The 14,859-nt window shown below is 35.2% G+C and overlaps 1 protein-coding gene across 1 annotated transcript; it reads left to right on the forward strand.

The window, feature by feature from the left end:
* The first annotated feature begins 400 nt into the window (after window positions 1–400).
* On the forward strand, window positions 401–14,101 carry LOC138329461 (RNA ligase 1-like). Its single transcript, XM_069276478.1, is given in 9 exon segments — window positions 401–678; window positions 1,894–2,181; window positions 4,927–4,967; window positions 4,970–5,068; window positions 10,042–10,126; window positions 10,552–10,639; window positions 11,276–11,385; window positions 12,250–12,419; window positions 13,514–14,101. Coding segments are annotated over 8 exon segments (1,011 nt in total). The 5' UTR covers window positions 401–678; window positions 1,894–1,973; the 3' UTR covers window positions 13,724–14,101.
* The last annotated feature ends 758 nt before the right edge of the window (window positions 14,102–14,859 follow it).

Here is a 14,859-nt window from a genome sequence, read left to right on the forward strand (position 1 = left end):
CGGTCTGTTAACCTATCAAAATTGGCCAACCAAGTTACTAATCTGCTAAACCTGCCAATATTACTATTTTTGGGGGAAAAAACCTAATCATGTAGCCAGGTTTAGCGAGAAATAAAAACGATAAAAGGTCCGTACATTATGTTATTAATTTATTTAACTTGAAATCTTTAAATTTAATGTCTTCTTTTCTTGAGTATAAAAGTAGATTCTAATAGACTACCAAAATAGAGAGGAAAACATTTATTTTATTATAAACATAGATATTAAAATATATATAATTATAATTAATTATACAATGTGCATTTTTTTTAATCAGAATCATATGTTCTACAAAGGTTTTGTTATTGCTTATGTAACGGCCTGCACATGCTAGTGAATTACCTCCCTTCTTTTGGAACTCTCAACATGGATGCGCCCATAGGCCTATGTCAAATGTGGAGTACTGTTCTTAGTGAACATTTCTGACGAGGTGTCATTATTTTATCACGGTTGGCGTTGTGTTTTTTTTATTTCTTTGATTAAGGTATATTGACAAATTTCATACACAATTGTTTGTTCTCTACGTTGAGCTCATATCGTCTCGCGAATAGAAATTGCATCTTCGTTGCGTCAGCAACTTTCTGACTCGGTGACTGCAGACTGATCCCTTCTTGTACTGTTTATTGTGAAACAAAAAAGGTAAGGATGTGCTCAAAGTATTGTGATGTTTCTGTTACTCACTATAAGATACAGAACCGCACACAGACTATACATTCAATTTTTGTGCGTTTTATGTTTTGTTCTTCAGTCCAGACGTCAAACAGTCAAGCACCTGAAGAAGTGTAATGACCGCTGTCCGCTACATCAGTAATATGAATTTCAGTACTACTTTAACAACAGCACGACGGAACACTTTTAGTCATTACGTATACGTTGTGTGCACGTGTCCATATTGGCTATCAGAAGTTTCTCAATATTCATGCAGGGGTTTCAATATCAGGCGGTACCAGGTACTTTTTGGGGTTGAACCTGGTTGTAGTGCCACCTGATTTAGGCTATATTACAATAGATAGCATACAGATGGTATAGAAAAGTACTAAAGTACCCTCTTAAATTGCAAGTGTACTGCCTCTCTTGAAAGATAATGAAACTCTTGAGGCTAACTGTAACGGTAGCCCACATTACTCTGGCCACAGGCGTCTGCTTCTGGTTTGATAAAAATATAATAACCTACCCCTACTATATGAACGTATAGTAGGGGTAGAATATTTTATTTTTCCAAAACCAGATGCAGACGCCTGTGCTCTGGCCCTGACACCAGACTTAGACAATATGACAGATGTCTGGTGTAGGGCCAGAGCGCAGTGCTATATCCAAAGCTGGAATTTGCCGACACCGTTTGGTATCGGGCCAGGTCATCTCCGATTGAGACTGTTTACAAAACATTACCACCAAATAGCGTCACCTAAATTGGTCTTTTCAACAAATGAATAATTTGTCTGCCCATAGTAATCCATTTTATCATGCATGCACGTTATATTATGTCAATAGAGTAGGTTTATTTTCGCAACCTAAATCTTCCTCCTCCTCCTCGCCTTTTTCTCATAGTATGCAAATCGCCTCTAATCTCGACAGATTGCTATATTTGGGTAGATGGATTAGTCATTTGTTGAAAAGACCAAGGTAAGTGGGGCTTCTTGGAGATCAGTCTGAAATGGAGATGACCTGGACTGATACCAAACTTTTTCGAGGAATTCCATGTTTTGATATACCACTGCGCTCTGGCCCTACATCAGACATCTATCTGTCATAATGTCTAAGTCTCATGGTGTTAGGGCCAGAGTATCTCAGGCTACTGTAAATCTAGATGACATTTACAATATAAATCCTAATAATGTTTCTCTTATAATACAGAATCCTGTCTAGTGTCTCCATAGGTCTGATGGAGATTAACAACTAGTCGCAAGCATTAGTAGCAGTGAAAAGTACAGGAGATGGCAGAACTAGGCTCAGTACAGCAGAAGATTTCCTGTGTTTTTGAGACAACAGTACTGAATGAACCATCAAAGAAGAGATCATACCAACAATTCAATGTTGTAGCGACTAACACAATACGACAAACTGCTAGAGAAGATGGTATTGCTACTGCTATTCCTACAGAAAAGTTAGACGGCACCTGTGTCTTTGTATCAGAATTTAAAGGTAAATATGTCAAACAAATTAAGTAGTTTTCAAGCAAGTTTTTTCCTAATGAGGGAAAAATAGTAATGATTTTTATACCCTATAAAAAAGTTTCTATATAAACTCTATAGACAAAAACACAAATAAATGAACTGTTCCTTCGAGCGGTCCAAAGAACTGTTAAAATTGACTGTTAAAATGTGCTGTTGGACCGGAGTGACGCAACACCTACAATTTGTGATGTCAATGCATTGTTTTGAGGTAATGGGTATAACAAAACAGTTATCGACTTGGTTTTCGGGCAACAGATGATTTGTTGGACCCTCAAACAAATCATCTGTTGCCCTCAATCCCAGTCAACAACTGTAAAATGTATTTTCTTTTGCAAATTCTCGGCCTCTTGGCCATCCTCAAGTAGGCACATGGAATAAAAAAAACAACAGCTAAGTTTAATTCATTTGATCATGAGTTCCTATTGCTATGATGTAGTCATATAATATAGCATTTGGAAATTCAATATCGATTTAACATGGTTTTAGTCAAAGTTTGTTTAAAGGAGAGAGGAATGTACATTTTAAGTAGCTATAATGGAGAAAGACAGTGATCGAATCGCAGTGGCCGAAATGTTTGAGTCTGTTGTTCAAAGGTCACAGGACTAAGGTCTGAGTCAACGTGACCATGCATTTGTCTTCTCAACTGTTGTTACCCTACTACAACCAAGAGGGATACTATGAGGTGACGAATATAATTTCATTATCAGAAAATTAAAATATCTAGTTACATGTATTGTAAGTGAACGATTTGAAGATATCTTGGTTGAAATTTGTGTTCGTATTGAATTCTGTATGAACACCTCGGTTGTGGGCTTGTTTGGACAGATGTTAAATTTTGTGTTTGTATTCTGTAGGTAAACCTTGTTTGTTGAATTCTGTGTTTGTATTCTGTAGGAAAACCTTGTTTGTTGAATTCTGTGTTTGTATTCTGTAGGTAAACCTTGTTTGTTGAATTCTGTGTTTGTATTCTGTAGGGAAACCTTGTTTGTTGAATTCTGTGTTGGTATTCTGTAGGGAAACCTTGTTTGTTGAATTCTGTGTTTGTATTCTGTAGGGAAACCTTGTTTGTTGAATTCTGTGTTTGTATTCTGTAGGTAAACCTTGTTTGTTGAATTCTGTGTTTGTATTCTGTAGGGAAACCTTGTTTGTTGAATTCTGTGTTGGTATTCTGTAGGGAAACCTTGTTTGTTGAATTCTGTGTTTGTATTCTGTAGGGAAATTCTGTGTTGGTATTCTGTAGGGAAACCTTGTTTGTTGAATTCTGTGTTAGTATTCTGTAGGGAAACCTTGTTTGTTGAATTCTGTGTCGGTATTCTGTAGGGAAACATTGTTTGTTGAATGTTTGTTGAATTCTGTGTTTGTATTCTGTAGGGAAACCTTGTTTGTTGAATTCTGTGTTGGTATTCTGTAGGTAAACCTTGTTTGTTGAATTCTGTGTTGGTATTCTGTAGGTAAACCTTGTTTGTTGAATTCTGTGTTTGTATTCTGTAGGGAAACCTTGTTTATTGAATTCTGTGTTGGTATTCTGTAGGGAAACCTTGTTTGTTGAATTCTGTGTTGGTATTCTGTAGGGAAACCTTGTTTGTTGAATTCTGTGTTGGTATTCTGTAGGGAAACCTTGTTTGTTGAATTCTGTGTTGGTATTCTGTAGGGAAACCTTGTTTGTTGAATTCTGTGTTGGTATTCTGTAGGGAAACCTTGTTTGTTGAATTCTGTGTTGGTATTCTGTAGGGAAACCTTGTTTGTTGAATTTTGTGTTGGTATTCTGTAGGGAAACCTTGTTTGTTGAATTCTGTGTTTGTATTCTGTAGGGAAACCTTGTTTGTTGAATTCTGGTGTTGGTATTCTGTAGGGAAACCTGTTTGTTGAATTTGTGTTGGTATTCTGTAGGGAAACCTTGTTTGTTGAATTTTGTGTTGGTATTCTGTAGGGAAACCTAGTTAGTTGAATTCTGTGTTGGTATTCTGTAGGGAAACCTGTTAGTTGAATTCTGTGTTGGTATTCTGTAGGGAAACCTAGTTTGTTGAATTCTGTGTTGGTATTCTGTAGGGAAACCTTGTTGTTGAATTTTGTGTTGGTATTCTGTAGGGAAACCTAGTTTGTTGAATTCTGTGTTGGTATTCTGTAGGGAAACCTTGTTTGTTGAATTTTGTGTTGGTATTCTGTAGGGAAACCTAGTTTGTTGAATTCTGTGTTGGTATTCTGTAGGGAAACCTAGTTTGTTGAATTCTGTGTTGGTATTCTGTAGGAAACCTAGTTTGTTGAATTCTGTGTTGGTATTCTGTAGGGAAACCTTGTTTGTTGAATTTTGTGTTGGTATTCTGTAGGGAAACCTTGTTTAGTTGAATTCTGTGTTGGTATTCTGTAGGGAAACCTTGTTTTGTTGAATTTTGTGTTGGTATTCTGTAGGGAAACCTAGTTAGTTGAATTCTGTGTTGGTATTCTGTAGGGAAACCTAGTTTGTTGAATTTTGTGTTGGTATTCTGTAGGTAAACCTTGGTTGTGGGGTCGTTTAGACAGATGTTGAATGTTGTGTTCATATTCTGTAGGGAATCCTTGTTTGTTGAATTCTGTGTTGGTATTTTGTAGGGAAAACCTTGTTATTCCTGAATTCTGTGTTTTATTTTGTAGGGAAACCTTGTTTATTGAATTCTGTGTTGGTATTCTGTAGGTAAACCTTATTCACGTTGAATTCTGTATATGTATTCTGTAGGGAAACCTTGGTTGTGGGCTCGTTTAGACAGAAAACACAGATAAGTTCTGCTGAGAAACGCTTCAAGAAACATCAGAGCCAGAAACGTCAGGGATATGGAGATTGCTGTACCAAGGAAAATTCAGAAGTCCACATTCCTTATGTCACAGATATCTCATTGTTACAAATTGTCACAGGATATGTCTCATTCCTTACAAACCATCGCACAGATATGTCATCCATTTCTTACAAATTGTCACAGATATGTCTCATTCCTTACATACCAATCTACAGATATGTCTCATTCCTTACAAACTGTCACAGATATGTCTCATTTCTTACAAATTGTCACAGATATGTCTCATTCCTTACAAACTGTCACAGATATGTCTCATTCCTTACAAACTGTCACAGATATGTCCAATTCCTTACAAACTGTCACAGATATGTCTCATTCCTTACAAACTGTCACAGATATGTCTCATTCCTTACAAACTGTCACAGATATGTCTCATTCCTTACAAACTGTCACAGATATGTCTCATTCCTTACAAATTGTCACAGATATGTCTCATTCCTTACAAATTGTCACAGATATAACTCAAATTCCTTACAAATTGTCACAGATATGTCTCATTCCTTACAAACCTGTCACAGATATGTCTCATTCCTTACAAACTGTCACAGATATGTCTCATTTCTTACAAATTGTCACAGATATGTCTCATTCCTTACAAACCATCACAGATATGTCTCATTCCTTACAAACTGTCACAGATATGTCTCATTCCTTACAAATTGTCACAGATATGTCTCATTCCTTACAAATTGTCACAGATATGTCTCATTCCTTAACAAAATATCACAGATATGTCAACAGATATGTCTCATTCCTTACAAAATGTCACAGTTATGTCTCATTACTTACAAATTGTCACAGATATGTCTCATTACTTACAAATTGTCACAGATATGTCAAATTCCTTACAAAATGTCACAGATATGTCAAATTCCTTACAAAATGTCACAGATATGTCTCATTCCTTACAAACTGTCACAGATATGTCTCATTCCTTACAAATTGTAACAGATACATCTCATTCCTTACAAACTGTCACAGATATGTCCTGTTCTGTCACAGATATGTCTCATTCCTTACAAATTGTCACAGATATGTCAAATTCCCTTAACAAATTGTCACAGATATGTCAAATTCCTTCACAATTCCTTACAAATTGATCACCAGTATGTCAAAATTCTTACAAAATTGGTCCACAGATATGTCAAATTCCTTACAAAATGTCACAGATATGTTCTCATTCCTTACCAAACTGGTCACAGATATGTCTCATTCCTTACAAATTGTCACAGATATGTCCTCATTCCTTACAAATTGGTCACAGATATGTCAAATTCCTTACAAAATGTCACTGTTATGTCTCATTCCTTACAAAACTGTCACAGATATGTCTCATTCATCTTACAAACTGTCACAGATATGTCTCATTCATTACAAATTGTCACAGATATGTCAAATTCCTTACAAATTGTCATAAATATGTCTCAGTCCTTAACAAAATGTCACAGATATGTCTCATTCCTTACAAAATTTCACAGATATGTCTCATTCCTTACAAAACTGTCACAGATATGTTCATTTCTTACAAACCATCACAGAATGTCTCATTCCTTACAAACTGTCACAGATATGTCTCATTCCTTACAAATTGTCATAGATATGTCAAATTCCTTACAAAATGTCACACAGATATGTCTCATTTCCTTACAAAACTGTCACAGATATGTCTCATTCCTTACAAAATGTCACAGATATGTCTCATTCCTTAATAAAACTGTCACAGATATGTCTCATTCCTTACAAATTGTCACAGATATGTCTCATTCCTTACAAAATGTCACAGCTATGTCTCATTCCTTAAAAACTGTCACAGATATGTCTCATTCCTTACAAATTGTCACTGATATGTCAAATTCTTACAAATTGTCACAGATATGTCAAATTCCTTCAACAAATTGTCACAGATATGTCAAATTCCTTACAAAATGTCACAGATATGTCTCATTCCTTACAAACTGTCACAGATATGTCTCATTCCTTACAAATTTGTCTACAGATATGTCTCATTCCTTACAAATTGTCACAGATATGTCAAATTCCTTACAAAATGTCACAGTTATGTCATTCCTTACAAACTGTCACAGATATGTCTCATTCCTTACAAAACTGTCACAGATATGTCTCATTCATTACAAATTGTCACAGATATGTCAAATTCCTTACAAATTGTCATAAATATGTCTCAGTCCTTACAAAATGTCACAGATATGTCTCATTTCCTTACAAAATTTCACAGATATGTCTCATTCCTTACAAACTGTCACAGATATGTCTCATTTCTTACAAACCATCACAGATATGTCTCATTCCTTACAAAACTGTCACAGATATGTCTCATTCCTCACAAATTGTCATAAGATATGTCAAATTCCTTACAAAAATGTCACAGATATGTCTCATTCCTTACAAAACTGTCACAGATATGTCTCATTCCTTACATACTGTCACAGATATGTCTCATTTCCTTACAAACTGTCACAGATATGTCTCATTCCTTACAAATTGTCACAGATATGTCTCATTCCTTACAAATGTGTCACAGATATGTCAAATTCCGTTATCAAACCATTACATTCCTACAAAATGTCACAGATATGTCTCATTCCTTACAAAAATGTCACAGATCACAGATGTCTCATTCCTTACAAACTGTCACAGATACGTCTACATTCCTTACAAACCATCAAAGATATGTCTCATTTTTACAAATCATCACAGATATGTCTCATTCCTTAAAAACTGTCACAGATATGTCTCATTCCTTACAAACTGTCACAGATATGTCTCATTCCTTACAAATTGTCACTGATATGTCTCATTCCTTACAAATTGTCACAAAATATGTCAAATTCCTTACAATAAATGTCACAGATATGTCTTATTCCTTACACAAACTGTCACAGATATGTCTCATTTCTTACATACTATCACACAGATAATGTCTCTAATTCCTTACAAACTGTCACAGATTATGTCAAATTCCTTACAAAATGTCACAGATATGTCAAATTCCTTACAACATGTCACAGATATGTCTCATTCCTTACAAACTGTCACAGATACGTCTCATTCCTTAAACACTGTCACAGATATGTCTCATTCCTTACAAAATTGTCACAGATATGTCTCATTTCTTACAAATTGTCATTGATATGTCAATATTCCTTACAAATTGTCACAGATATGTCAAATTCACCTTACAAAATGTCAGATATTTCAAATTCCTTACAAACTGTCACAGATATGTCTCATTCCTTACATACTGTCCCACAGATATGTCTCATTCCTTACAAATTGTCACAGATATGTCAAATTCCTTACAAATTGTCACAGATATGTCAAATTCCTTACAAAATGACACAGATATGTCTCATTCCTTACAAATTGTCACAGATATGTCTCATTCCCTACAAATTGTCACAGATATGTTTCATTCCTTACAAAATGTCACAGATATGTCTCATTCCTTGCAAAATGTCACAGATATCTCTCATTCCCCCCTTTACAAATTGTCACAGATACGTCTCATTCCTTACAAATTGTCACAGATATGTCAAATTCCTTCAAATTGTCACGATATGTCACAAATTCCTTGCAAATTTGTCACAGATATGTCTCATTCCTTACATAAAAACTGTCACAGATATGTCTCATTCCTTCCAAATTGTCACAGATATGTCTAAATTCCTTTCTAAATGTCACAGATTATGTCTCATTCCTTACAAACTGTCACAGATATGTCTCATTCCTTACAAACTGGCACAGATATGTATCATTACCTTACAACCTGTCACAGATATGTCTCATTCCTTACCGAAACTGTCACTGATATGTCTCATTTCCTTAAAATTGTCATAGATATGTCAAATTCCTTACAAACTGTCACAGATATGTCTCATTCCTTACAAATTGTCACAGATATGTCTCATTCCTTACAAACTGTCACAGATATGTCTCATTCCTTACAAACTGTCACAGATATGTCTCATTCCTTACAAACTGTCACAGATATGTCTCATTCCTTACAAATTGTCACAGATATGTCAAATTCCTTACAAATTGTCACAGATATGTCAAATTCCTTACAAAATGTCACAGATATGTCTCATTCCTTACAAACTGTCACAGATATGTCTCATTCCTTACAAATTGTCACAGATATGTCTCATTCCTTACAAACTGTCACAGATATGTCTCATTCCTTACAAACTGTCACAGATATGTCTCATTCCTTACAAACTGTCACAGATATGTCTCATTCCTTACAAATGTCACAGATATGTCTCATTCCTTACAAACTGTCACAGATATGTCTCATTCCTTACAAATTGTCACAGATATGTCTCATTCCTTACAAACTGTCACAGATATGTCTCATTCCTTACAAACTGTCACAGATATGTCTCATTCCTTACAAATTGTCACAGATATGTCTCATTCCTTACAAACCATCACAGATATGTCTCATTCCTTACAAATGTCACAGATATGTCTCATTCCTTACAAATTGTCACAGATATGTCTCATTCCTTACAAATTGTCACAGATATGTCTCATTCCTTACAAATTCACAGATATGTCTCATTCCTTACAAACTGTCACAGATATGTCTCATTCCTTACAAACTGTCACAGATATGTCTCATTCCTTACAAACTGTCACAGATATGTCTCATTCCTTACAAACTGTCACAGATATGTCTCATTCCTTACAAACTGTCACAGATATGTCTCATTCCTTACAAACTGTCACAGATATGTCTCATTCCTTACAAATTGTCACAGATATGTCTCATTCCTTACAAATTGTCACAGATATGTCTCATTCCTTACAAACCATCACAGATATGTCTCATTCCTTACAAACTGTCACAGATATGTCTCATTCCTTACAAACCATCTCAGTTATGCTTCAATCCTTACAAACTATCACAGATATGTCCTATTGACTTTATCAAGTATTACATATGATCAAGACACTTTCTGTCTAACCAATAGGAAGTTCCTGAGCACTGGATCCCAGCCTCAGGTGTTCGCATCAGTGATGGACAACCACAGCCAGATGTTAATGGACACATTCCAGGTACAGTTCACAACTTATAAAACCAGCATCTCTGTTACATCTATCTACTGTAAAACAAGGTTATTACAAACATGCTTTAATACAATGAATTTATGATTATAACATTGTGTTTTTAATTCCCTATCAAGATTTCTGCAAGCTATCTGAAATAAGTATATAAGAAACTATGTTTATATATATGCTTATAACAAAGTGATTTATGTGGTCCCCAGAGATTTGTTATAACAGTGTTTACTGTACTCACTGTCGATGAACACTTTCTTTTTTTTTACTTGTTTGAATTCACTGATTAACTATATGTACATATCATTGTCAAATTTTTTGTTTATTTTGTTTTTTGCTCTCTTCACTACAAATGATATAGATGTTATGCCTAGAAACCTGTTTGTACTCCAACAGATAATGTCAATTATTTAACCATGTAGGCTGGGTACCAGTTGACCCGAACTCTAGGCAGCATTGTTGGCACCTGACAGCTGTTGACCTGACATATAGTATTGGTCTTGTGTTAAGGTAGATATAATTCACCTCATCATTCCTGCGCTTTCCCCAAATTTCTTAAAAATATTTTAAAAGCATTGAAATTATAATTTTCAGTAAGGGAGTGTTTTTATCATTAATTTAATAGGTATAAGTGATAATCAGTGCTCCAGTTAAGAGGTCACAAGCACACGGGTAAAGAAGTAAAAATACTCATTGAAAATGTGTCAATTACCCTTAAAAATTGAATGAATATTTACAAATTACTCCTACAAATATATGTTTTACTCAACCCAATTAGTATGAGCGTTTACATCCAGAAATAAAATCAGTAGAACTTTAGTAAAATCAGATGAATTCCAGTCAGTTGTTTTAAGATTCTGCATCAACTGTGCTCTTGTTTCAGATAGATATTTGCACAAATGCTAGTCTGTACTTTATAACTGTATACTATAACCTTTTAATTACCTTATTACTGTATAATTTTATACTATAACCACATATCTTTTAATGAAATATCTGTGTGAAGTTTTGTATTTGCACAGAAGTCAGAGTTGTACCCCTCTCCTTCAAAAGTGCAAGTACAATTACCCACCTCTGGAGCACTTGATAATGTTGCATACTGACAAACACAGAATTACATGTCATTTTACTGTACATTACTGACAGAGAAAAGACAGATGAAGGGAGAGAACTGCAGGTGGACCTGGTTAATCTGTCAGAGTTGTTGGGGACGACGGCAGAGTTGATTGGTACTCACATCAATGCCAATCCATATGGTAAGTTAGTAATCTCTAACAGAATATTCCTTGGGAAGGAGTTCCAGGAAGACATGTCAGGTTGCTAAAGACTCATGGAGGAATGATAAACAACCTAGTGTGACAGCAGGCATTTGATGTTTGATTATATATGTAGAATACATTATACAGATACCTCCAAATAATATTTTTATGCCCCCAACATGAAATGTATTCTTGATATTCCAGGGGTTATTATCACTGCCCTTATATCCATCCCATCCTCAATATTCCAATACTATCGCTGGTAATATCCAGCCCTGCACTATGTCAGCAAAACTGAAGACTGCATGATTATTGATAGAAATATACATTGTATTTTGGTCCTTTGATGTATAACAAAATAATTGAATATGATTATAGATAGACAGGCACATTTTGGTGCTTTGATGTACACCAAAAGAATTGAATATGAGATATATATACAATATGACTTGGAAGCTTGGCAGTTGTTCTCTGTAATCTTCACAGGAAGTCTGTGTTGGCTTGTGATTGGTACACTTTTATCTGTGAAATTGGTAAATCTTTATCTCCGAAATGCCTCCAGTTTCACTATGAAACAGCACTGGGTTGAATATAACGAGAGTGATAGTAACCCCTGGAATATTGAGGATGGATGGAATAGGGAGGCAAGACATAATATTATTGCTCATGATCCTCCCATCCTGTCCTGTATCTTCCTTTGTGTTTGTTCCATCCAGATATAGGGAGGTATATGGACATGTCTTATCAATACTAACTTCCTATTTAATTTTAGAGACAGCAAACAGTTATTCAGGGTTAAGTCTGATGTTTATGACTTTAAGTCTAGTGAGTTCATGACATCTTTGTATATCATTCATAAAGGAATTGGGAACAAGGCGACACCCATCCATCTATTGGTGGTTCATGGCAGTATAAAGGCGAACCTGCCCTCAGAGCTACACCTGGATGAAGTGAGGACATGGTTTGAGGGCACAGATGGTGGGCGTATGGAGGGAGTGGTATGGCACTGTTCCTCAGGCAGTCTCTATAAGGTACTGTTCTAATATAAAGAGTATTTAATACTTATGTTGACTTACATGTTGTTGCCAGTTTTATCAGTTATTCCACTCACTACATAAGTCTACATAGAAAGGACTGTATATGTTTTGTGCCCTTGTTGGCCCCCAAATCTGTCAGATTTTATAACCTGTTGATGGAATTGTTGCTTTTGAAATGTTGGGTTTATCTCTGATACAATTATATGATAGTTGTGTGTCAGAGCAGATGTAGTTGCTATGGTAAACATGCTTAACTGGTAAAAGGTATTTAAATGTGACATTTTGATCAACATGAATTTTTTTGCGAAGTTTTTCATCAAGAATTCATAGAGGATATACAGCCTTTGGACAAACATTACCGTATACGTTTCTCGTAAAGATGTATTTTAAGCAATACACACTCTCAGTAAGCTTTGATTTTGTTCATTGACAAGATTGCATTCACTCTTAGAATCGAATAGACCATATTTGTATCTAAATTTAAAAAAGCTGCAAAGCACATATTTAATGATCTCAAAACTAAAAGATGAGATATTAATATTAAAAACAATGGGACTAGTTCATATACCATGTGATACTCTATAACGTTATTTAGTAGTATTCCCAGTGGTGATGGAACGTAACTCTTTGTAATCTTCCTGCTGAAATTATATTAGCATGGGATATCATCTTTTAATCATCTATAGAAACAATATTTCCACACAAATGTTATCAGATATCATGGGATACATGGACTAGTCCCAACGCTACCCTTTCAATATGCTTCAGTTATATAGCACTATAAAAAGGGCAAGAGTTCCACTATAAAAGAAGACACCACACGAATATACTACAGTTTCCCAAAACACGCACTTTGCACACATACATGCAGCACAATGCATACATGGGAGGCCGTCCTTATATGACCCTGACTGTTAATAGTATGTTATTTAATCAAACAAATAAACAAACAAACAAACAAACCTTTTCAATAAAAGGATTCAATTGTTCATCTGTGTTTGACTAGAAGTGTTTAGAAGTATATGTGTGTGAGTTGTGATGGTGTTTAATGCTCCAACTTTATCTCTAATAACCTTTAACCTTTACAGCTACACCGTCACCATGTCAACCTGCCCTGGCCAATCAGCGACCCTGCTTTGAGCCATCGACCAGTCAGCATTTGTGTTGATTTAACGAAGTATGAAATGGAAGAGGACAAGAAGTCGTGTTTGTGGACTTTATCTAAGTTAAATGGACAGATATGTGATTCACTGCCCGCTATAGCTGGAGCTGTGGAGACACTGTCCTCCCAGTCATAGCACTCACTACACAAGTACTCATAGTTTGTCTCAATACAGGTGCTTCATGAATTTTAGAAGAACATATGGATACATTGAGTACTTTTATTCATATCCATCATACTCACCAGTATTCAATGAAAATTCATCAAGCACCTGTACTTACATTCATCATTCTTACCTTTACATTCATCATACACGTGAAAATAAAATCAAACCGATAGTTGGTTTGAAAATGTTGTAATGTTGTTATTGAGAGATTCTATATTCTTCTTCTTCTGTTTCCTTACATTGATTATTAACAGTTGTAATGTTTTTGCATCACAGGTAAAATGCATAGGTGAGTTCTTGCTATCACTTATGTTAGTGTTGGTGTCAAAGGCTCATAGGTTTTCTTGGTTTTGGTTTATGCCTCTTTTTGTCATTCAAACTTCAATATCATGCACACCTTTCATACTAAAAGTGATAAGTAAGTATTGCTTTTCTGGTTTGAAGAACAAATGGTGACACTAATTATAACTCATCCTCGATACTCCAGGGCTTACTATAACTTGATGTTATATCCATGCCTCGACTATCTCATATAAAAATATGAGAGAACAGAAGACACAGGTAATTTGACCCTTAATGTACATGTACATCAAAGGAATTGTATAGAGGTTCATTGTGGCAGACTATGTTGCTATGAATTTGGGTGTCGCTCTCTCTGTAATGTTTAAAGAAAGTCTCTATAGGCCTGTGATTGGTCTTATTTTCTCCTGAACTCCCTTCAGTTTTACCGAGATAGTCCAGGGGTGGATATAATGTCAGTGATAGTAATCCCTTAAGTATTGAGGATGATTGTAAATAATCATGTAAGTGTACTTCTTGCTTGTGATTTTCCATTTCCCCATGAGTTCATATAGCTCATATTGCAATTTAGACCAAGAGTGCTTAGTTGGGATTGCTTTACACCGAGGTTACATGTCCATGGATGTACAAAGGTAATGGTCATTGTTGTCAAAAAAAAATGTTTTCATGTCATAAGTTACTGGCAACTTGGGATGAATATTGTCTAATTTGTAATTTAAGACATGTGAACATGCAAGTTGATTCTACATGTTGCATGAAGTAATAGTTTGAATCGAAACCAATTTTTAGGACCACGTGATGTTTAA

The sequence above is a fragment of the Argopecten irradians genome, chromosome 8 (genome assembly GCF_041381155.1).
Source record: "Argopecten irradians isolate NY chromosome 8, Ai_NY, whole genome shotgun sequence".
Taxonomy (NCBI): domain Eukaryota; kingdom Metazoa; phylum Mollusca; class Bivalvia; order Pectinida; family Pectinidae; genus Argopecten; species Argopecten irradians.